Source organism: Ahaetulla prasina, chromosome 14 (assembly GCF_028640845.1).
Source record: "Ahaetulla prasina isolate Xishuangbanna chromosome 14, ASM2864084v1, whole genome shotgun sequence".
NCBI classification, from domain to species: domain Eukaryota; kingdom Metazoa; phylum Chordata; class Lepidosauria; order Squamata; family Colubridae; genus Ahaetulla; species Ahaetulla prasina.
In genome coordinates this window covers 10,759,271-10,782,433 of record NC_080552.1, presented here as the reverse complement: position 1 = coordinate 10,782,433, position 23,163 = coordinate 10,759,271, and the positions used below count along the sequence as shown (strand labels likewise).

At 43.6% G+C, this 23,163-nt stretch overlaps 2 protein-coding genes across 5 annotated transcripts in view; both read right to left on the bottom strand.

Moving 5' to 3' along the window:
• Positions 1–230: 230 nt before the first annotated feature.
• On the bottom strand, positions 231–1,859 carry LOC131185234 (myeloid-associated differentiation marker-like). The gene has a single exon (XM_058157576.1). The coding sequence runs from the start codon at positions 1,799–1,801 to the stop codon at positions 929–931; it is 873 nt and encodes a 290-aa protein (XP_058013559.1). The 5' UTR covers positions 1,802–1,859; the 3' UTR covers positions 231–928.
• A 1,148-nt stretch (positions 1,860–3,007) lies between these two features.
• SEPTIN12 (septin 12) overlaps positions 3,008–23,163 on the bottom strand; it is a 113,957-nt gene continuing 93,801 nt past the window's right edge. For 2 of the 4 annotated variants that reach the window (XM_058157574.1, XM_058157575.1), the window contains exons 5-10: positions 22,436–22,573; positions 20,187–20,304; positions 18,056–18,151; positions 15,915–16,011; positions 9,262–9,313; positions 5,595–7,326 (exon numbers count right to left, since the gene is read on the bottom strand). In XM_058157574.1, coding sequence (XP_058013557.1) covers positions 7,137–7,326; positions 9,262–9,313; positions 15,915–16,011; positions 18,056–18,151; positions 20,187–20,304; positions 22,436–22,573 — 691 coding nt within the window. In that variant the 3' untranslated portion in view covers positions 5,595–7,136. Of the gene's footprint in view, positions 3,143–5,588; positions 7,327–9,261; positions 9,314–15,914; positions 16,012–18,055; positions 18,152–20,186; positions 20,305–22,435; positions 22,574–23,163 lie in introns of those variants that run through there. The other 2 variants (XM_058157573.1, XM_058157572.1) reach the window with 2 other exon arrangements.

The following is a 23,163-nucleotide window of genomic DNA, read 5'->3' as shown; positions in this document are numbered from 1 at the left end:
CAAGGGCAATCCACCTCCACATTGTTCCCTGCAAAACATGACCATGTTCATAAAGCCACCAGCAGTTGAATTTGACTCAGGAGATCCTACCTTCACCTTTGTGTCTGCCTATCAGAAGTAGTCCATAGGACAGGTCTTCATGCGGGACCAGATTGGGCTAATATTTAGGTGGGACATCACTAGAAATTAACTCACACAATTACCAAGAAAACCACCTAGAAGTATCCAAGTTCAACTTGATGGAGCCTTTCCCTTTTTATTGCCAATTGTGGTTTATTCAACAATCCATAATCCAACAAGCCGCGTTTTAGCTGACTGCTTGGTACAGCAATATAAACCCCCCACTCCATATTCTGCAGTGAGATCTCGTATTTCATCTCACTTGTATATAAGATATTCTTTTGAAAGGCAAAGAAAACATTCCTGTAGAAGACATCTGAGGAAAAAAATTGTGTCCTCAGCTCAGTGCGATGATTAAAGCTGTCTTCTATCTGTGGAGAACTCAGCTTCCTCCCCACTCTTAATTTTCCTTCTTTGCTCATAATCTTCTCACTTCTCACAACTAGAGTTTAAAACAGAAGCTGGGAAGATTATAGCACAGTGGTTTTTCCAAATTCATTTTTAGGCTCTGGATCGAACTTCTAACCAGGGTGTAATTCACAGAGGTCTTGTAATGAATGAAGATAGGATCAACTCCTTGAGGAAATGAGATCGGTCCATCCAACTTAACCGCAAGTATAAAATGAAACAGTCCAAAATTTAAATCATGTCATTGCAAGATTAGAAGTACCATCACCTCAGATATCTATAACCTCTGCTACTCCTGGAGCCATGTTTCTTAGATCTCAGCGTGTCCAGCAGTATAAGCCAATGTGGTGTCCACACATGCACATGTGTGTTGTATGGGTGAGATGGGTACAAGAGCCATCTATGCCGGTGTGGTCACAAACACCATTTTGTAAGAATAGGCCAAGTCCACAATGTAGGCGATGAGGTTGAAGAAGGAGAGGAAGGTAATTCCCAGGTTATTGTCCCACACGGCGCAGCGGCCAGGATTACTATTACACTGAGGTCTTGGATTGTTCTGAAAGCTGTATAAAGGCCATATGATCACTACGGTAAGATACATGAGAACAGCCAAGATGTTGTAGGCAATAAGAGTCTTCTCCACAGGGATGGGCAAGGAACCAAGGCAGCGTCCAATGGTCAGAATGACAATCACCATGGTCAAAATGAAGCAGATGCAGTAGACGGCCACGCACCATTCCAGACCGGGAAATTTCTTGTAATCGGAAATGCCCAGCAAGGAGAAGATGAGACAAGCTACGTAGGCCTCAAATACCTTCAGGAGGCCAGGGATGGTGGTCAGGAAGTTGCTGAGCTCCCCTGCTTTGGCCCGGGTGAGGCCTACTTCCACCGCGTAGGCGGCGAAACAGAGGCAAGACATGACGGTAGCCCCAATCCGATAACCACAGCTCTTGCAGGAAGGAATGAAGGTTGCTGGGTAGACAACGGAAGTCGTGAAGATCATCAGAGTAGCCAGCATGGAGAAGGCAGAGGTGAAGTCCTGCCAGGAAACAGGCAGGGCCGCATCCAGGCTGATCAGCTCCATAATCACCACAAAGACAGAAACGATGAAGCAGAAGCACCAAGTAAACATCGACCAAGCCCCATAGTTCCCGCCGTAGTCTTTATTAACGGCTGCTAAGCTGAAAGCAGTGCAGGAGAAGAATATCTCCAACAACCGAACGATCCCCAGCGGAGAAATCAGGGAGCGGCCGTTGAATTTAAGAGCGACCATGGTGACCCCCTGATGCCAGCAGGGCGAAGAGCCCACAGGAATGACTAGAGACCCAGCAGAGCGTCTTGAGAAGCTGATCAGAAAACCTACGTGGGTGCGGCACAGCGTTAATCTAGGCACCGTCCCAAAGCACAGGCACGCCCAGCCGGAGGGATGGTTGAAGGTCTCAGTGGAGGGTGGAGCTCTTCCATTGCTTTAGGGAGTTTCCTCGAAGCTCTCAACTTTTGCTAAATCTGGGACAGGCCAGGGAAACGAAGCAGCAACAGGAGGGCTGCAGATCTGCTAATAATCCTTTCCCGTCGAGCTTTCAACTCATGGAAGAATGCAAAGTTGATGAGGTCACCTTGAGGAGTGTTCGCCTAAGGGAAGGGGTGAAGCAGCCCGCCCTGAGTGTGTCAAACTGTGCTCTCTGGATTGTAGCCTTTCACTGCAAGCGGTTTCTGATTCAAAGCAGGAAACGGCTTGTCCGGAAATGAGAGGCAGGTAGATGATTAACGAGACTGGAGTTGATAAGGTAGTATCACCTGGCCACCTACTGCACCTGCTGTTGGTGCAGGGAGCCAAACGTTTAAGATCTTCATCTGAAGCTGGGAAGGGTTTATGGTGCTACCTGTATGATCCAGGTGATAAAAGAGATGAAAGTGAAAAGGGTTTGGGGTCCTCCTCCAAAGCTGCCTCCCTTCCTGGATTGTGTTCCTTCCTTTTCAAACATTGCTTTCTAGTGAAGGTAGAAAAATCACGTCGTTCTGTAATCGGCCCAAAGTACACGCACCTACTCCCAGTTTCTCCCAAGTTCTGATCATAGGGTCAAAAGTGATTTACAAGCTTTAGAATCTTTTTGAAGCACACAATTCAGATTAAATCCAAGGATCTTGAAAGACGCAGAACATGCTCTGAGCTCTGCACTTCTGGATTAGCAGGGGCTTCTGAAGAACAGCCCATAATATCTCGCAAAGGATACGTTGGCCTCTTTCTCCCTACCATCAGGCTCACTTCTAATTTCTTCTGACCTTGGCAATGGAACAGGAATTTCCATCTCTCTTGAAAACAGCTCAACTTATGAACTTTGTCCTAAATACATGGCAGAAAAGCGAGCAACAGCCTTGTCTCTTGTGTGAAACAGCAGGGGAACTATGTAGAGATTCTCAGTCATCCAGAGATCAGGGTTGTCCAAAGGTGCTTTTTCAGGAGGCAACTGGAATTTCTGGTTTTTTCTTTGAAGATGTTTCACTTCTCATCCAAGAAGCTTCTTCAGCTCTGACAGGATAGTGGGGAATGGAAGGATTTATATTCCTTGCAGACAGCTGGTCATTTGCATCCTTTAAGACAGTGGTTCTCAACCTTTAGAATAGAATAGAATAGAATAGAATTTTATTGGCCAAGTGTGATTGGACACACAAGGAATTTGTCTTGGTGCATATGCTCTCAGTGTACATAAAAGAAAAGATACGTTCATATAGTGCTGCGACCCCTTTAATACAATTCCCCACGATGTGGCGACCCCCAATCGTAAAATTATTTTTGTTTTGAATTTATCGCGCCTGAAGCCGTATTGGCTAGCGATCTGAACTGCTTGCAATTGCCTTGAGGACGGAGGCATTAAAGCAGAGACTCCTCCCCTATTAAGTTTATCGCGCCTGAAACCAGATTAGGCTAGCGATTGGGAGTGATTGTAGCTGGCTTGAAAGGGAGACATCAGAGCAAAGATTTCTCTTTTTTTTAATTCATTGCGCCTGAAGCCGAATTCGGCTAGCGATTTGAAGAGCCTGCAGCTGGCTTGTGGAGTCAACCATTGGAGCGCGATTCTTCGACTCGCAAGTATACTTCCCATATTTCCGATGGTTTTAGGCGACCCCTGGCAAATTGTCATTCGACCCCCAACGGGGTCCCGACCCACAGGTTGAGAACCGCTGTTTTAGAGGAACATTGAGACCACTTGGAGGTTTATTTGTGTCCTCAGGGCCACCTGAGTTAGTGCTCCTGGTTCCTGCAGTCTGCAATTTTTCCTCTGGAAATGCACTCCTACTCCCAATACCATTCAAAAGGTGTCCACCCCAAATTATATAGTTAAACGTCTGTAGAGATTCTCAGTCATCCAGGTCATGGTTGTCCCAAAGGTGCTTTTTCAGTTTCAGCCATGACCTGGATCAGGGCTCTCCAACCTTGATCACTTTAAGACTTGTGGACTTCAACTCCCAGAGTCCCTCAGCCAGCAAAGCTGGCTGAGGGACTCTGGGAGTTGAAGTCCACAAGTCTTAAAGAGATCAAGGTTGGAGACCCCTGACCTGGATGACCGAGAATCTCTGCAGACTTTGAGCTATGCAATTTGGGATGAACACCCTTGGAATGATGTGGGAGTAGGAAGGGATTTCCAGAGGGGAAAAAATGCAGACTGCAGGAACCAGAAACACTAACTCAGGGGTCCCTGAGGACACAGATAAACTTCCAAGTGCTTCAACGACCCTCTAAAAGGAGGCAAACGACCAGCTGTCTGCAAGGAATATAAATCCTTCCATTCCCCACTATCCTGTCAAGAGCTGACGAAGCTTCTTGGATGAGAAGCAAAACGTCTTCAAAGAAAAAGCAAGAAAGTCCGGTTGCCTCTATGAAAAAGCACCTTTGCAACACAAAATCTTAAATTGGGAATCTGGAAGAACGGTAGATAAATAAAAGTAGAATAAGGTAGAATTAAAATATGCATCCATAATAGGAATGGACTGTCTTGAATAGCTGATCAACAGTGGCATCTATATAAACGTCGTATGTTTTGTCTTTCGTTTTAATGTGTTTAAAATAAAAAAAACTTTAAACGGGAAAAAGAAAAAGAAAAGAAAAAGCACCTTTAGGACAGCAGAGGAACTGTTCCTAGTTCTACTACGGTGTCACTTATGGCAGTTATTTGCCTTTGCCTAAGGCAGGGGTGCCAAGCTGGAGGACTGTGGGCCAGGTGCGTTTCGTGCAGGCCACGCCCACCCCAGCTCTGTGAAGGGGAAGAGAGTCACAAAATGTCACGTGACCGTGTTATTCCGCGAGGTTGACACCCGTGGCCTAAGGCAAACAGTCAGTCTCCCAAAATAGTGGCCTACCTAGACCTTGAGTTTCCCCACATCCTAGATGAGAATGCTGATAGTTGCCCCCTCAAAGGATTAAAACTTTCTTCCAGGGGTGAAATGCTCCCGGTTCAGACCGGATCACGTGATCCGGTAGCGATGGTGGCGGGTGATTCAGAGAACTGGTGGCAAAAATCCCTGAGCGTCCCCCACCGCCCAGCTGAGCCGCGCGATCCAGAGGTTTTGGTTTTTTTTACTTTTAAAAGTATTTTTCTTCGGCTGAAAAAATGCTTTTAAAAGTAAAAAAAAAAGCCTCTGATGATCGCGCGGCTCAGCTGGGATCATCAGCGGCTTTTAAAAGCATTTTTTCTACAACCTCTTCGGTAGAAAAAATGCTTTTAAAAGGTTTTTTTTTTAATCAAAAAATGCTTTTAAAAGGTTTTTTTTTTAAATAATGCTTTTAAAAGCCTCTGACGATCAGGCAACTCAGCTGGGATTGTCAGAACCCTTTAAAAGCATTTTTTTACCAAAAATGCTTTTAAAAGCCTCTGACGATCAGGCCACTCAGCTGGGATTGTCAGAGGAACCTTTTAAAAGCATTTTTAAACAATCTCTTCGGCCGAAAAATGCTTTTAAAAGTTAAAAAAAAAAGTTGGCCATGCCCACCCAGTCACATTAAACCCCCCCACCCCCGGCCCCCCAAGCCACGACCACAGAACCGGTAATAACAAATTTTACATTTCACCCCCGCTTCCTTCCCCTTTTCTCTACACGAATGACTTTCCTTGATTTGTTCTGTTTATGGTAGCTTTGCATAATCAGCTATCCTTCGGCCTTGCTAATTTAGATTGTAAGAATCGTAATCCCGACAGATTTATAGAACACTAGATAAACCCGTACCCTGTTACACAATCCTTTCAGAGGTATTTCTTTACCTAGACAGAAAATCAGGTAGGCAAAAAAAAAAAAGCCGTGGGGGATTTATGACTTTCTGCCAGCTTCACCTGTTTGTTCTCCAGCAGTCAATAGTGAATCTACCTGATCACCAGAGAGCTAGGGTGGATATGATCTACCTGATCTCCAGTAGCTGACGGAGTGGGCCAGTCTACCTGATCTTTGGAGCTCCCTTCTACATTGAAGTTAAATCACCCCCAAAAAAAGAAAGAAAAGAAAAACTCCAAACCTTCTAAATTGGGATTTAATGTAATAACTGAAAAGATTCGCAAGTTGACCAAGAACCCTTCGCTCAAGGGTCATGGAGGGAACCAAAAACTTGGCTAGTTGAGCATGGAGGCAAGTTGACCAAGAGCCCTTCGCTCAACGTCATGGAGGGAACCAAAAACTTGGCTAGTTGAGCAAATTCTGGAAAATGGAAAAAGTTTTCCCAGGTCTCTTCTTCTGCACCGACATGGGACCAGGCTGGAACTAATCTTCCGCATTGTTCCAGGCCCGTGGATCTCAGGATGAGAAATATCCAGGAGGAGCATTCCACAGTCAGAAGCTCATAACATTGTACAAGGTGACACAGGTCTCTTGGGAGAAGATTGCTTGCAAGATGCCATTCCCCCTGCTGTCTAATCACTTTCCAGATGAGTAATTTTGGTCCTGTCAAGTCAGTCCAAGTCACATAGGAAGGTTGGTTCTTCGCCGGAAGATTTGTAATTTGTTCTCATACTTTCTTACAGCTACCAACCTCCCAGTCTGGGACAATCTACAACGAAGAAAGAGTCACCCCTTGGGCTAACAGAGTTTGTGAGCTCCATCTTTGACCCAACGCCAAACCTTCAGGGTCTCTCGGCCCCCTCCACCTCATAAGTGTGACGGGGAAGTGCCACGGAGCTGCTAGCTTTAGGGTGAAACCAAGGAGAGAATTAAGGTGTGGGATAAGAAAGGAAGGAGGTCTGCTAGGGACAGTGGGCTCACATCCAAACATCTGAAAAAGAAGAACCTGCTTCCAAAGGCAGGATGGACATTTTCCTGGCATGATGGCACAGAGTTTAGCTGAGGTCACATACAAAAAAAAGATGGTTGCAGGTGGCAAAGAATGTGAAAAGGTGGGCTAAATTGCCATCTGTTCCAGCATTGATCTTCTCCAAACTGGATGGAAGACAGATGGAAAGAAAGGTGTCCAGCGGTGGGGCATAGATGCTGAGAATACACATGAGGGATACAGAGGTGTGGGTGGTGTCTTCTGGGAACATTGCTCCAAGCTGATCCCCCCTTCCCTCCCCCTCCCCACAAAAAAAAAGGAAAAAAGAAAGGAAGGGGAAACCAATCTGCACCAGCTACTGGAGGGGTGGTGGGGCTGAGGCGGTGCAGGGGAGACCATGTTGTCCCTGTGGCTCATAGGTGATGGAGCTGAGCGCCAGCCATTCACCACCTTTGGCCAGCCGGTTGCTTTCATTGAGGCGCTGGATGCGGTATTGTTCATAATGTACGCTGTGGGTGATGTCCTTGAGATCCTGGAGGTGAGACCTACAGAGAAGAAAAAGAGGCATCAACGAAATCCTTCCCTTCTTCATCGTTCAGCTAGAACTGAACAAGCTTCTTGTTCAGATGAGAAGCAAAACACTTTCAAGGGGAAAAAAAAAAATAAACCCAAGAAATTCTAGTTGACTTTTGGAAAAGCAGGGTCAACCATGAACTAAATCGCAAATTATTAAATTAGAATAATAGGAATTTTTTTAAAGGGGATATAAACCAGGGGTGAAATGCTCCCGGTTAGGACCGGATCGCGCGATCCGGTAGCGATCGTGGCGGGTGGTTCGGAGAACCGGTAGCAATCGCGGTGTGAAGGTCCGCCCACCTGCCCGGCTGTCATTACTTCCTGGTTTTAACCAGGAAAAAATGTGTTTTGTACCCTCTGCGAATGCGCAGAAAGGTTTTGTGCATGCGCAGAGGGTCTGCACACACAGGTGATGTGTGTGCGCGCCGTGCTTCCAAACCGGTAAGGAAGGTCAGTAGATTTCAACCCTGATATAAACTAACAAGATCTACCATAAAGAAAAAGAAAGAAAGAAAAGAAAGAAGCCGGAAGTAGAGGTGGGGGGAAGGATAAGAAACAGAACATAGAATTATAGGGCTAAAAAGGAACTCAGAGGTCTTCTAGTCCAACCCTCTCTGCCCAAGGCAGGAGATCTTATGGCCATCTTGGTCAAATGGTTGTCTAGCCTATTTTTGAAAGTGACAAAAATAGAAGCGATAGGAAGAAAGAGCTTCCGATTTTCTTTACAGCAATTATAAGGACAAAACCCAAAATGAGCTTTCTACTCTACATTTATAAAGACAAGCTTTTTTTTTTTCTTCCTGCCATCCATTTTTCCCCCTAATCATTTCTCATCATTCGGTTAGAACTGAAAAAGCTTCTTGGATGAGAAGTAAAACGCTTTCAATGGGGACCCCCCCCCCCAAGAAAGTCTGGTTGACTTTGGGAAAAGCAGGGTCAACCATAAATCGCAAATTATTAAATTAGAAAAATAGCAAAATTTTAAAGGGGATATAAACTAACTAGATCTACTATAAAGAAAAGGCAAGAAAAGAAAAGAAAAAAAGCTAAAAACAAATGGGGGAAAAAGGATAAGAAATAGAACATAGAATTATAGGGCTAAAAAGGAACTCAGAGGTCTTCTAGTCCAACCCTCTGCCTGAGGCAGGAGATCTTATGCCGTCCTGGTTAAATGGTTGTCTGGTTCATTTTTGAATGACAGTGACAGAGATTTTCAAAAATAGAAGCGAGAATAGAATAGAATAGAATAGAATAGAATAGAATAGAATAGAATAGAATAGAATAGAATAGATTTTTTTTTTTATTGGCCAAGTGTGATTGGACACACAAGGAATTTGTCTTGGTGCATATGCTCTCAGTGTACATAAAAGAAAAGATACGTTCATCAAGGTACAACATTTACAACACAAATGACGGTCAATATATCACTATAAATCATAAGGATTGCCAGCAACAAAGTTACTGGCAATAGGAATAGGAAGAAGGAGCTTCTGATTGTCTTTATAGCAATTATAAGGACAAAACCCTTTCCTGTCATCCGTTTTTTTTTCCTTAATCATTTCTCATCATTCAGTTAGAACTGAAAAAGCTTCTTGGATGAGAAGCAAAACGCTTTCAAGGGGGAAACCCCCCCCCCGCCCCGGAAAGTCTAGTTGACTTTTGAAAAAGCATGGATTGAGAAGCTCCATAGACATCAACAAAAGGGGTTGGAAACAGTCACCCCGCTGGTTTTCACACCTAAGGTTGGATTAGAACACAGTGTTTAGGAATGTGGCCAGAATGATCATCAAAAGGCAAGACTTGCGGCTCTCCTATTTCCTTTCTTGATTGGCTCATTAGGTTTCCAAGCGCATCAACCCGCTGCAACACAAAAAAGGGTTAAGTTTCCCCAACCAACAACTTACCGGATTAAGAGATCCCGCAGCAAAGGAAACTCACAGTGGGCTGAGTTTTCCACTGAAAGACAAGAACACAGAAGCGCATTTTGAAGCAGAACCGGGTTATAAGAAGGGGGAAAATTCAAAGGGAAGGCAATGACCAGGGGGTTTCTGAGAGCGGGCCAGGCTGTCTGCACCAAAGAGAGACAATTGCATTGAAGTGCGCCAACGGCCGTAGTGCTCATCTGTACCAAAGTAGCATTTCAGGCATCTACAGGGGTGGGCTTCAAAAATTTTAGCAAGGGGTTCTCTGCCTGGTTGCTGGGTGGGAGTGCCCATGGTGGGCGTAGCCTAGTTGGCCTCCTGCAACATGGGAGGGGGGTGTTTTTGCCCTCCCCGGGCTCCGGAGGCTTTTCCCAAGCTTCTGGGTGGGCGAAAACAACCTCCCCAGGCTCTGGAGGCCGGAAATGGGCCTATCTCCAGCCTTCCCGATCTGCTGGTTGGCCCGTCTTTCACCCTCCCCGAGCCTCCACTCGTGCCCTGCACTTATCTGCATCCAAAACGGGCCACGTGGGGACTCCTGGGAGAGGCGGGGTGGGGTGGGAGGGGCCAGCCAGGAGTGGAATTTGGGTGGGTTCTCCGAACTGCATAGAATCTTAGCTAGAGGTTCTCCTGAACCCTTGCGAACCTCCAGCAGCCCACCCCTGGGCATCTAAATCAGGCCATCCCATGGATGGGACTTTGCTTGTTTGAGCAGCCCGGTTTCTGGCACCAGTCCACGGACCAGAGGTTGGGGATCCCTTATCTAAATCGCAAATTGTTAAATTAGAATAACAGCAAATTTTTAAAGGGGATATACCTATATTAAACGAGGTCTAATATAAAGAAAAGGAAAGAAAGAAAGAAGAGAAAAAGAAGCCAAAAATGAATGGGGAAAAAAAAGGGCGTAAGAAACAGAACATAGAATTATAGGGCTGAAAAGGAACTCAGAGGTCTTCTAGTCCAACCCTCTACCCAAGGCAGGAGATCTTATGGCCGTCTTGGTCAAACAGTTGTCTAGTCCAGGGGTCTCCAACCTTGGTCCCTTTAAGACTTGTGGACTTCAACTCCCAGAGTTCCTCAGCCAGCTTTGCTGGCTGAGGGACTCTGGGAGTTAAAGTCCACAAGTCTTAAAGGGACCAAGGTTGGAGACCCCTGGTCTAGTCCATTTTTGAAAACTTCCAGTGACAGAGATTTTCAAAAATAGAAGCGATAGGAAGAAGGAGCTTCTGATTTTCTTTACAGCAATTATAAGGACAAAACCAAAATGAGCTTTCCCCCCCCCTTCCTGTCATCCGTTTTTTTATTCAAAAGAATCGTAAATCATGAATTTATCTTTTTTTCCCTGTTGCAGTCAAAATGTCTACAAGGCATTTCTAATTGACAATAAATATAGATATTCTCTCTTCTGTAATCAAGGGAGTCCATTTAACCATCTCAGCAAGTTCCTAAAACCATCAATGTTTTTTTTTTAAAATGCAAACATTTCCCTGCTGTTTCTGCTATTCTGCGCCCTTCCACCTCTTCAAACACAGAGACATCACTTCTGGTTTACCATTCAAATAATATCATCTCCAAGGATTTCAGGAAGTGAATAATTTGGTCATCCAAGCAGAAGGATGATGAAGAACGGTTGCAGTAATTGACTAAAAGTAAAGGTAAAGTTTCCCCTCGCACATATGTGCTAGTTGTTACTGACTCTAGGGAGCGGTGCTCATCTCCGTTTCAAAGCCGAAGAGCCAGCGCTGTCCGAAAATGTCTCCGTGGTCATGTGGCCGGCATGACTCAACACCAAAGGCGCACCGAACGCTGTGACCTTCCCACCAAAGATGGTTCCTGTTTTTCTACTTGCATTTTTTTTTACATACTTTCGAACTGCTAGGTTGGCAGAAGCTGGGACAAGTAACGGGAGCTCACCCCGTTACGCAGCACTCGGGATTCGAATCACTGAACTGCCGACCTTTTGATCGACAAGCTCAGCGTCTTAGCCACTGAGCCACCCTAGGAATTGACTACAGTATATTTAATCTAGGAATTGACTACAGTATGTTTAATCTAGTAAAAAGAACTAGGAGTGACATGATACCAGTCTTCCAATACTTGAGTGGCTGCCACAAAGAACATGGGGTCAACCTATTCTCCAAAGCCTCTGAAGGTAGGACAAGAAACAATGGTTGGAGGGGCCTCTGGTGCCTTAGACTGCTAAGATAGTCTGTTATTAACAGCAGCTGCTTGCAATTACTGCAGGTTCAAGTCCCACCAGGCCCAAGGTTGACTCAGCCTTCCATCCTTTATAAGGTAGGTAAAATGAGGACCCAGATTGTTGGGGGCAATAAGTTGACTTTGTATATAATATACAAATGGATGAAGACTATTGCTTGACATAGTGTAAGCCGCCCTGAGTCTTCGGAGAAGGGCGGGATATAAATGCAAATTAAAAAAAAACTAATCAAGAAGAGAAGCAACCTAGAACTAAGGAGAAAAATCTTGACAGTGAGAACAATTAACCAATGACTTGCCTTCAGAAGCCATCTGGCTTTCGTAACTAACAGCTGGTTTTTATGTTTTTAAAAATTCACCTCCCTCCCTCAAAAGACCAAGAAAAAACATGGGGTCTCAGAGATGCCAATCTCCATGTGGAGAATTCAGTTTTGCTAAAATTATAAATTGATGTGACAGGTGGCCCTTCTATTAAAAAAAATAAAATAACCCATCACATACAGATCCCCACTTCTAGGAGTGTAACCAAACAGAGCAAAGTCCACAGATCAACGGGGAAGTCTTTTATGGTTAAGTGCAAATATTCAGTGTCATTTAATTCCCTGTAAAATATAGCAGGGCCTAGGACTAAAGATTTTCCCATGCTGAAAGAAAGAAACTGATTTTGGCAGTAAATTCTTGCAGGCTTGCTACAAGCATCTGGGGCAGGAAGTGCTGGCAGCAAGTGACATTTGCATCTGCAAACCCAAAAGTGCTTTTTCAAGAGACCAGAAAGTCCGGTTGCCTCTTGAAAAACCACCTTTGGGACAACCACACCTGGAATACTGCAACCAGTTTTGGTCCCCATACTACAAAAAAGATGTTAAGACCAGAGGTGGGTTTCAGCAGGTTCTGACCAGTTCTGGAGAACCGATAGCGGAAATTTAGAGTAGTTCGGAGAACCGGTAGTAAAAATTCTGACTGGCCCCACCCCCATCTATTCTTTGCCCAGCTGATCGGGAGGAAATGGGGATTTTGCAGTAACCTTCCCCTGGATTGGGGACAAAATGGATATTTTACAGTATCCTTCCCCTGCCACGCCCACCACACCACACCACATCACGCCCACCAAGCCACACCCATAGAACCAGTAGTAAAAAAAATTTAAACCCAACACAGGTTAAGACTTTGGAAAAAGTTCAGAGAAGAGCAACTAAGATTTTCAAAGGCCTGGAGACTAAAACATATGAAGAACAGCTGCAGGTTTTTGTTTTGGCTAGTCTAGAAAAAAGAATTGGGGTGGGGGGAGACATAAGAGCAGTATTCCGGTATTTGAGGGGCTGCCACAAAGAAGAGGGGGGGTCAAATTATTCTCCAAAGCACCTGAGGGCTTTTTCTTCTGCCAAATATTTGGCTTGAGCCATTGGGTGAAGTTTTGAAATTCACAGGCAATGATTTGAATGTCTCGCGTCTTGCTGGGAAGAAATCTCTGCTGAACGCTAGAGGGCACTGGATACTTAAATATTGCCTGGCCACTAGCGGAGAAAAGTTTAAAGCTATTGTAGTTTTAATCAATGATTAGACTGCCATTCTGATGCCTAAGGTCTCTCTGTTTGAAAACCTATAGAAAGCTGCCCAGGCCAATCAATAAAAGCAATTTTCCCCACGCTCTGGGAGTTGTTATGATCTTTCTTGCCACAGTGGTTAAGTGAATCACTGAAGATGTTCAAGTTAGTAACACGGTTGTTAAGTGAATCTGGCTTTCCCATTGATTCTGCGTGTCAGAAGGTCGCCAAAGTGGATTCCATGACCCGGGGACATTGCAACTGTCATAAACGTGAGTCTATTGCCATGCATGTGAATGTGGATGACGTGACCACGGGGATGCTCTGTGTGGGGTTGGTTGTGTGGGGCCGCGGTGTGGCTCAGGCTGTAAGAAGCCTGTTATTAAGAACACCGAAGCCTGCAATTACTGCAGGTTCTAGTCCCACCAGGCCCGAGGTTGACTCAGCCTTCCATCCTTTATAAGGTAGGTAAAATGAGGACCCAGATTGTTGGGGGGGCAATAAGTTGACTTTGTAAATATACAAATAGAACGAGACTACTGCCTTACACACTGTAAGCCGCCCTGAGTCTTCGGAGAAGGGCGGGATATAAATGTAAAAAAAAAACCAAAAACCAATCCTGAGTCACTTTTTTCCAGCGCTGCTGCAACTCTGAATGGTCACTAAATGGATGGCTGTAAGTTGAGGACTGCCTGTACCTTCAGACATTCTAAAAAGTTTGTCTGGCGTCACATACCAATGAATGGTACATCCTTTTGTAAAGAATTCTAACAGTGTGGGTTTTAGTCTTTTTAACCACACGTTTTCCCACTGATCCATCTGCATATAATAGCCAAAGTTTTTTTTAGCTCATTTCATCATACATTTCTTCGGTCGTTCTTCTTCCATTTCAAATTTCAGGAAAAGCTTAAGACATTTTGGGCAGTTATATGGCCCCAGATCAGGGGTCTGCCAACTTGACTCCTTTAAGACTTGTGGATTTCAACTCCCAGAGTTCCTCAGCCAGCAAACTGGGAGTTGAAGTCCACAAGTCTTAAAAGAGCCAAGTTTGCAGACCCCTGCCCCAGATCACTGTTCTGGTGGGAGTAGCATCCCTCTCCTACCCAAGGGTGTAAATAAGCAACTATCAGTGTAGGGCAGAAAGCAGGAGAAGCAGAAGAAAGTAAAAGACACAATGTAAGAAAAAGAAGGCAGAACCTGGAGGTGGAGTTAAAAGAGGGATCAGGCTAGAATCCTTACGTCGCCACAAGCAAACTAAGTCCAACTCTGTTAACTCTGAAGTGAGCCTGGCTGAAGGCGTCTTCTGCTGCCTCATAGTTGCCACAAACTCATAAGGGGGAGGGGAAAACTGATAGCCTAGCCGGTAGTCAAAACAAAAAGCTTTCTCGTGGGAAGCAAGGACAAATACACAATTGGCCACTGAAGGAGGAGGAAAGTTAAACAAGGAGCCCGCCAAATGTCCCAAGTGGAGAAAGTGACCTGTGACAATAGGGGAGGGGATCAGATGCTGTTTTAATGATGTCATTACTCGGGGAAAACTTTTCAGAGTTGGTTTTCCCTGGCTGTGCTGATTTGATGCACTCAATAAACAAGTTCTTTGAGGAATCTACCTGCCTCGGAGTTCTGCTTTCGATGCATTACTCAGAATGTTGATACTCCCCTTGAATTCCATTGACCCTCATCAAACTCCGAGCAGGGGACAAATGTTAATTGAGAAGATTCCTAAGCAATAGGCACTATTAGCAATTTAATTGGACCTTCATGTGTGGACCTGGTCTCTCATGCCTGACATTAATCATTTGCTTGTGGCTATGTAGGGATTCTTAAATGACCCCTCTCTTAATTCTACCCCTTGGTTCTCCCATTCCTTCTCCTACACTCAAGTGTGCACAACCGATTGACTCTAGAGACTTTCTTGTTTGGACTTTTCTCAGATGGATCTCTGCAGGTCAGCTCTTATAACATAACATAATAACAGAGTTGGAAGGGACCTTGGAGGTCTTCTAGTCCAACCCCCTGCCCAGGCAGGAAACCCTACACCATTTCAGACAAATGGCTATCCAACATTTTCTTAAAAATTTCCAGTGTTGGTGCATTCACAACTTCTGCAGGCAAATTGTTCCAATTATTGATTGTTCTAACTGTCAGGAAATTTCTCCTTAGTTTATTTATTTATTTATTTATTTATTAATCACATTTATATACCGCCCTATCTCCCAAGGGACTCAGGGCGGTTCACAGGCAAGTAAAAAGCACATATAAATACAGACTAAAAAACAATTAAAAAACTTATTCTACAAGGCCGAATTATTAAAAAACAATATAAATAATAAAACCCATTTAAAACCAATATAAATTTAAAATCTAATCCAGTCCTGCGCAGATGAATAAATGTGTTTTAAGCTCGCGACGGAAGGTTCGGAGGTCCGGAAGTTGACGAAGTCCTGGGGGGAGTTCGTTCCAGAGGGTGGGAGCCCCGACAGAGAAGGCCCTTCCCCTGGGTGTCGCCAGACGGCACTGCCTAGGCGCAGCCGCATTCTGAACTAACTGAAGCCTCCGGATGCCCTTCAAGGGGAGCCCCATGTAGAGAGCATTGCAGTAATCCAGTTCTAAGTTCTAAGTTGCTTCTCTCCTTGATTACTTTCCACCCATTGCTTCTTGTTCTACCCTCAGGTGCTTTGGAGAACAGCCTGACTCCCTCTTCTTTGTGGCAGCCCCTGAGATATTGGAACACTGCTATCATGTCTCCCCTGGTCCTTCTTTTCATTAAACTAGACATATTGAGTTCCTGCAACCATTCTTCATATGTTTTAGCCTCCAGTCCCCTAATCATCTTTGTTGCTGAAAGATGATTGCTCTTCATCCAAGAAGCCTTACCTTCAATGATCCCCCACTTGGTCTTGCGACCCAGGACTTTCTTCCCATTCACCTGGTGTTCCTTGTCCGCGCCTACGACTGCAAAGGGGATTTTCTCCTAGATTTAAGAGAAGCAGAAGCAAGATGAGAAATTCAGTTCTAGCAGCACCTTGGTGAGGAAAAAAAAGTCAGCAGAATTTAAATATGTATCATGGCTGAGAGACTCAGAGCATGCAGAACTCCTACTAAACCAAAACACAACTTCAGAGGCAGAACACATTGCAATCCTGTTGAGACTCACCGTTTAATTATAGGTAGTCCTCAACTTACAGCCACAACTGAGCCCAAAATTTCTGTTGCTAAGCAAGACAGTTATTGAGCTTATTTGCTCCATGAGCTTTCTTGCCTCGGTTGTTAAGTGAATCACTGCTGTTGTTAGAAACACAGTTAAGTGAATCTGGCTTCCCCATTGACCTTGCTTGTCAGAAGGTTGCAAAAGGGGTTTTCAAGTGATCCCGGGACACTGCAACCGTCATAAGTACATGCCAGTTGCCAAGGCTTCAACTTTTCATCACATGATCTTGGGGATGCTGCAACAGTCATCCGTGTGAAAAACGTTCTCAGGTTACTTTTTTCAGTGCCGCTTTGAACAGTCACTAAATGAACTGTTGTAAATCGAGGATTTACCTGTATAATACTTACGGGACCGTCTGCTGCCACCGATTGCCTCCCACTGACCCGTGCGCTCTCACAGGGAGGGACTCCTCAGGGTGCCGTCGGCCAGGCAGTGCCGACTGGCGACACCCAGGGGAAGGGCCTTTTCTGTGGGGGCTCCCACCCTCTGGAACGAGCTTCCCCCAGGACTTCGCCAACTTCCTGACCTTCAAACCTTCCGCCGCGAGTTTAAGACACATCTATTTATTTGCGCAGGACTGGACTAGAATTTTTAAATTTTAAATCTGGTTTTAATGGGGTTTTATTATTTATATTTCTATTTCAAATATTCGGCCTATTTAATAAGTTTTTTAAATTAATGTTTTATTCTGTATATATATATATGTTTTATTTGGCTGTAAACCGCCCTGAGTCCCTAGGGAGATAGGGCGGTATAAAAGTACGAACAAATAAATAAATAAATAATAAATAAATAATATTGCAAACCAAGCTAAAACCTGTTGGATATTCCTAAAGTTCCTCGTTTCCATCTCAGTTCAAACCACAGTTCTCCAGCCAAACTATAATTCCAGATTACAACACGGGCAATTCCAAACTAACCCAGAACACTTAACAACAACAACAAAAAGGCAACTTTAATCCAGATTACCAGATTTGGTCACTGATTTGAGAACATTGGGAATACAGATTAATACAAGCCAAGATCAATACTTAAAACCTTAAAGGGCAAGAATGTTTGTTGAGGTAGGGGTGAAGGAAGGAAATACTGTAAAAACTGTTCTTGAACTGTAGCAATATAGCTTTTGGCTGAACCCCAAACTCAGCCAGATGTTGTGGTCCGCCAGCAGTCTGTGGAGCTGGCAGCGGAGTCAGAGAGTGAGGAGGCTGGGGAGGACAATGGGTCAGTCCTGGAGTCAGGGGAAGGCCCGGACAAGGACTCTGGGTCGGAGGCAGAGATGGGGCCAGGGCCATCTGGGAACAATGTGCGGACTCTGGAACCTCTAGAGACTGATAATAGTGAGGCAGAGGAAGAGGAGGAGCCTGTTCCTAATGCACACATGCAAAGAGCTGCCAGAAGGCAAGAGCAGCTAAAGCAAAAAGGACAACTCAGGAGTAAGGCCAGGAGATGATTGGCCCCTCCCATAAGGCTTAAAAGAGCAGCAATGACTCTTGGGGTTTTTTTTTTTTGGAAAGCAACGTTGCTACAATTGTTTCTTGTCTCCTGTTTCTGAACTTCGTGGGGCTTTGCCGAGAAAAGCCTTTGGCAGAGTACCAAAGAAGACAAAGGTTTGTGATAAGGTAGAAGGACTTTTTCTGAAGGACTTTGTTTTGGAATTAATTTGGACTAAGCTGAGAATGAAGTAATTCTCAGCTGTTCTAATAAAATATGTTTGTTTAGGACTGATTGTGTCTGTTAATAACTACTTGGGCCTAGGTCACAACACCAGGTATCCTCCATAATGTCCTCTCCATCTCCACTGACTTACCCGGATTTTATCATTCAAAAGCCGATCGTCTGGATCATCGTCAAAGTCTACTTGGGGGTAGACATGGATGCCGTGGGTCTTTAGGTCTTTCTGGACCTGCCAAGATAAAATGGTAGTTACAATCATGACTTCCTTTCTTAAATTGAAGGACAACAAGTGAAGAACAATCTGCACTTTGGGGTTGATCAAGAATATCATAACATGCTATAGAAAAGATCAGTTTCGCTTCTACATGATATTCACTATTGTTGTACCTGTGTTTCCGCGAAAATAAGAACGGGTCTTATATTAATTTTTTTGCTCCAAAAGACACATTAGGGCTTATTATCTGGTTAGGTCTTATTTTGGGGGAAATACGGTACTAAATCTGGCTGATAATCTTGTGGTTGTTAGTTGTGAAGTCATGTCCGACCCATCGCGACCCCATGGACAACGCTCCTCCAGGCCTTCCTGTCCTCTACCATCCTCTGGAATCCATTTAAACTCATGTCTACTGCTTCAGTGACTCCATCCAGACACCTCATTCTCTGCCGTCCTCTTCTTCTTTTGCCCTCCATTGTTCCCAGCATTGGGCTCTTCTCCAGTGAGTCCTTTCTTCTCATTAGGTGGCCAAAGTATTTCAGTTTCACCTTCAGGATATGGCCTTCTAAAGAGCAGTCAGGGTTGATCTCCTCTAGGACTGACTTGTTTGTTCTCCTTGCAGTCCAAGGGACTCGCAGGAGTCTTCTCCAGCACCAGAGTTCAAAGGCCTCAATTCTTTGGCACTCAGCCTTTCTTATGGTCCAACCTTCACAGCCATACATTGCAACTGGAAAAACCATAGCCTTGACTATATGCACTTTTGTTGGCAGGGTGATGTCTCTGCTTTTTAGTACGTTGTCTAGATTTGCCATAGCTTTCCTCCCCAGGAGCAGGCGTCTTTTAATTTCTTGGCTGCAGTCCCCATCTGTGGTGATCTTGGAGCCCAGGAAAATAAAATCTGTCACTACCTCCATTTCTTCCCCATCTATCTGCCAGAAACTGAGAGGGCCAGATGCCATGATTTTAGTTTTCTTAATGTTGAGTTTCAAGCCAACTTTTGCACTCTCCTCCAGGACTTATTTTGGTGGTAGGGCTTATATTATGAGCATCCTGAAAAATCATGCTAGCACTTATGTTCCGGTTGGGTCAGGGAAACAGGGTATGTACGCCGAGAGCTTATGCATCAGAGACCAATTCCTTGTGTGTCTAATCACACTTGGCCAATCAAGAATTCTAATATGTTTAGATGTCATATAGAAGGAAGATTAATCTCCTCAATATTCTTGCTCAGGCCCCAAAGCACAGATTTCTTCTCTTTTTTTGTCCCTGGGTTTACAGAAGTGCTGTAAAACTCTTTTATGGAGTCCAATCAACCATGAAACCTAGAAGAATTATGTAATTGGATGCTTCTCTGTTTACAGGCAAAAGATCAGAAAGTCATATTCAAGTCCAAACTTTTTCCCCTCCGAGAAAAACTTTTGGGATTTTTCTTCCCTTTAAAGAAAGCATCTGTTGTGTCAGGTGGCCGGTTCAGTTTTATTCTTTGAGACCATGGTAGTATTAAGTTTAGCATTCCAATTAAGAATGGAAAATTCTGGGAGCTGAAGTCCACACTTCTAAAACTTGTTAAGTTGCTAAGAAACCCTTGGTTAGAATCCTGATTCTGAATTATGGATTCAGAATCTATACGCCTATCAAAAGCCCTCTGTACTCTTATTTTATTCCTAACACAATCCAAGGGACTTACTTTTGAGTTTATCATACTTTCTAATTTTCCAAAATTCACTTTTCTGTAACGGCAGAGGATAGAAACTAATCAAGGAGAGAATCAACCTAGAACTAAGGAGAAATTCCCTGACAGCAAAAACAATTAATCAGTGGAAAGGCTTACTTCCAGAAGCTGTGGGAGCTCCCAACACTGGAAGCTTTTAAGAAGAGATTTGTCTGGAATGGTACAGGGTCTCCTGCTTGAGCAGGGGGTTGGACTAGAAGACCTCCAAGATCCCTTCCAACTCTGCTATTCTGTTATTCTCCCCTTTCGCTAGGTCAGTCCACCATTCTGACATCAGGAACATTTCTGCGTTTCTGCTCATGCTGGTTGTTCTCTTACCCTCTGTTTGAACTCTGCCCTTTCCTCCAGGGTCAAGGTGTCCGCTTTGGCGATGACCGGAACCACATTGGTGATCTTACTGAGACGTCTCATGAATTCCAGGTCCAAGGGGCGCAGCCTGAGGGGAAAGAAGTCCTCTGCATGTGATATGAACAGAGCTGCTATCCCAACAAAGCCTACTGTAGTTTGGGAGGATTTCAACTTCCCTGGAGAAGTTGTCTACCCAACTGCTCAAATGTCAACTTCGAAACGGATCTGGGCTGCAGCAGCCATCATTTCATTTCTCAGATTGCCACCCAGTATGGGAAGGGTGGGGAAGAGGCTGGAATATCAGACCAGACAATAACAACAACAACAACAGATCATCCCGTGAGAGCCAGGTCATCTCAACAGGTGCTGTCCAGAGACTGGAAGGAGTTACCAGAGAACACCCAATTGTACAATGTGACTTGTGACAATGGGGGAGGTGGGGGGGAGAGGGGAATATCTATTCTTGAATTATAAAAAAACCATGGGAAATTTAGTTAACAGTTGGTTTTGCTTTCATGCATGCTGAAATGATGTGCTCAATAAAATAGTCCTTTAAGAAAGCTGTCCATCTGGGACAGCAATAAAACAACATATTGATTTAAAACCGGAGCTGTTCCTATTGGGTATCCTCCCAGAAAAAATCAGTAAAGAAAATATTTGTTTGACTATACATGTTATAACAGCTGCAAAAATTGTTTTTGAGCAAAATTGGAAAGCAGAGAAAATACCTTTAGAAGAAGAAGTAATTTAAAAAAATCTTAGAATGTGCAGAAATGAATAGATTAACTTTGATAATTAAAGAAAGAGAGGATTCAGAATATTTTAAGATATGGTATCACTTTTACCATTGGCTGGAAAAGAGATTAGATAAACAAATTAATAGTTATGTAAGAGAATGGTATAATCAGAATAGTGTATTTTTGGAGAAATGTTGTAATAGATTAAGTGTGAATGAAGATAGAAGAAACAACAAAAAGATGAAGATATAGAGAAAACACCAAGATGTCACATGGAAGGAATGACTGATATATTATGTGTTTGTTTGTGTATAAAATAAAATAAAAAATCAAAAAAAAAAAGAGAGAGAGAGAGAGAGAGAGAGAGAGAGAGTGAGAAAGCTGTCCGTCTCGGAGTGCTGAATTGGGTGGGTTTATCAGGCAGAACCTTGACATCAAACACATTTGGTGGTGGGTTTCAAAGATCACAGGATTGGTTTTGGATTAAGGAAAGCCTTTTCCCCGGCCTTTAATGAGAGGTGTAATCTAAAGACCATCTAGATAGGATGCTATGTCTATTTGTCTTGGCCTGCTGTCTAACGGTTCTAGGCTCTATCATATCTCAAGTCCTAAAATGGACATCTAACATCAAAAATGTCACCAAAAAAGCACAACCAAGAATGTTCTTTCTGCGCCAACCCAGGAAGCTCAAACTGCCCAAGGAGCTGCTGATCCAGTTCTACACAGGAATTATTGAGTCTGTCATCTGCACCACTAGAACTGTCTGGTTTGGTTCTGCAACCCAATAAGACAGACACAGACTTCAGAGGATCATTAGAACTGCAGAAATACAATGGCTACCAACCTGCCTTCCATTGAGGATCTGTATACTGCATGAATCAAAAAGAGGGCTGTGAAAATATCTACAGACCCCTCGCATCCTAGACATAAACTGTTTCAACTCCTACCCTCAAAATGATGCTATAGAGCACTGCACAACAGAACAACTAGACAAAAGAACAGTTTTTTTCCAAATGCCATCACTCTGCTAAACAACTAATTCCCACAACACTGTCAAACTATTCACTAAGTCTGCACAGCTATTAATCTTATCGTTCCTATCACCCATCTCCTCGCACTTATGACTGCATAACTGCAACTTGTTTACAGTCCTGTTTGTATTGATTGTTTACATTGATTGTTTCCTAGTATGATTTGATTGCTTATTTGTACCCTATGACTATCATTAAGAGTTGTACCTTATGTTTCTTGATAAAGGTATCTTGTCTTTTTATGTACACTGAGAGCATATGCACCAAAGACAAATTCCTTGTGTGTCCAATCACACTTGGCCAATAAAGAATTCTAATCTAATCTCTTCTAAGATGAATAGTCTTCTCCATAGACCATTTGTTCTGAATTGAGCTGGCCTAGCTTTCTATGATCCCCTTTTTGGTTATAATGAGAGGGGGGGATGGACTCTCATAACAAAGGAGAACTTACCAGTGACCTGTTGGTGGGACAAAATACACACAGGCATGTACACGGGTATCTGGGATTTTCTGCTTGCGCTTAATCAGGATTTCCTCTTTCAAATAACGCTCATACTGGTCATTGATATATTGAATGATTGGCTCCCAGCTATGAGAAAGGAAGAAATAAGAGATTCGGTTTCCTGGACCACGGTGAACAAAACCTGCTGTTTTTTGCTTAAAGCAAACTAGCAAACAAATAAAGGATGAAGTTCTTTGAGAAAATACCTTCGCTGTATGAACATCAAGATGTTCTTATTTCAGTGAAACCACTTTTTTTAAAAAAGTTTTTTATTTATAACATAGCACAACATAACAAACACAAAACACATAACATACATTCCCTTTTTACAATTGTTTCATAGTGGTGAGCTCCTAATATTTACATTTTCTCCCAATTCAATATTTAAATCAATCCTGCTGAATCGGTCTACCTGTGTGTGCTTTCTGAATTTAATTTCTGCAAGAAAGTCTGATAAGCCACTCTTCCAGGAGGGTGGTCTTTAAAAAGGGACATCTACATTGAATGAATGAATTAATCAATCAATCAATGAATGAATCAATCAATCAATCAATCAATCAATGAACGAATCAACCAATGAATGAATCAATCAATGAATGAATCAACCAATGAATGAATGAATGAATGAATCAATCAATCAATCAATCAATCAATATTGAATAGAGGAAATCAATGCC

What these genes read in the sequence shown, in the direction of transcription:
- LOC131185234 (XM_058157576.1), bottom strand. Translation starts at nt 1,801, where the DNA reads ATGGTCGCTCTTAAATTCAACGGCCGCTCCCTGATTTCTCCGCTGGGG.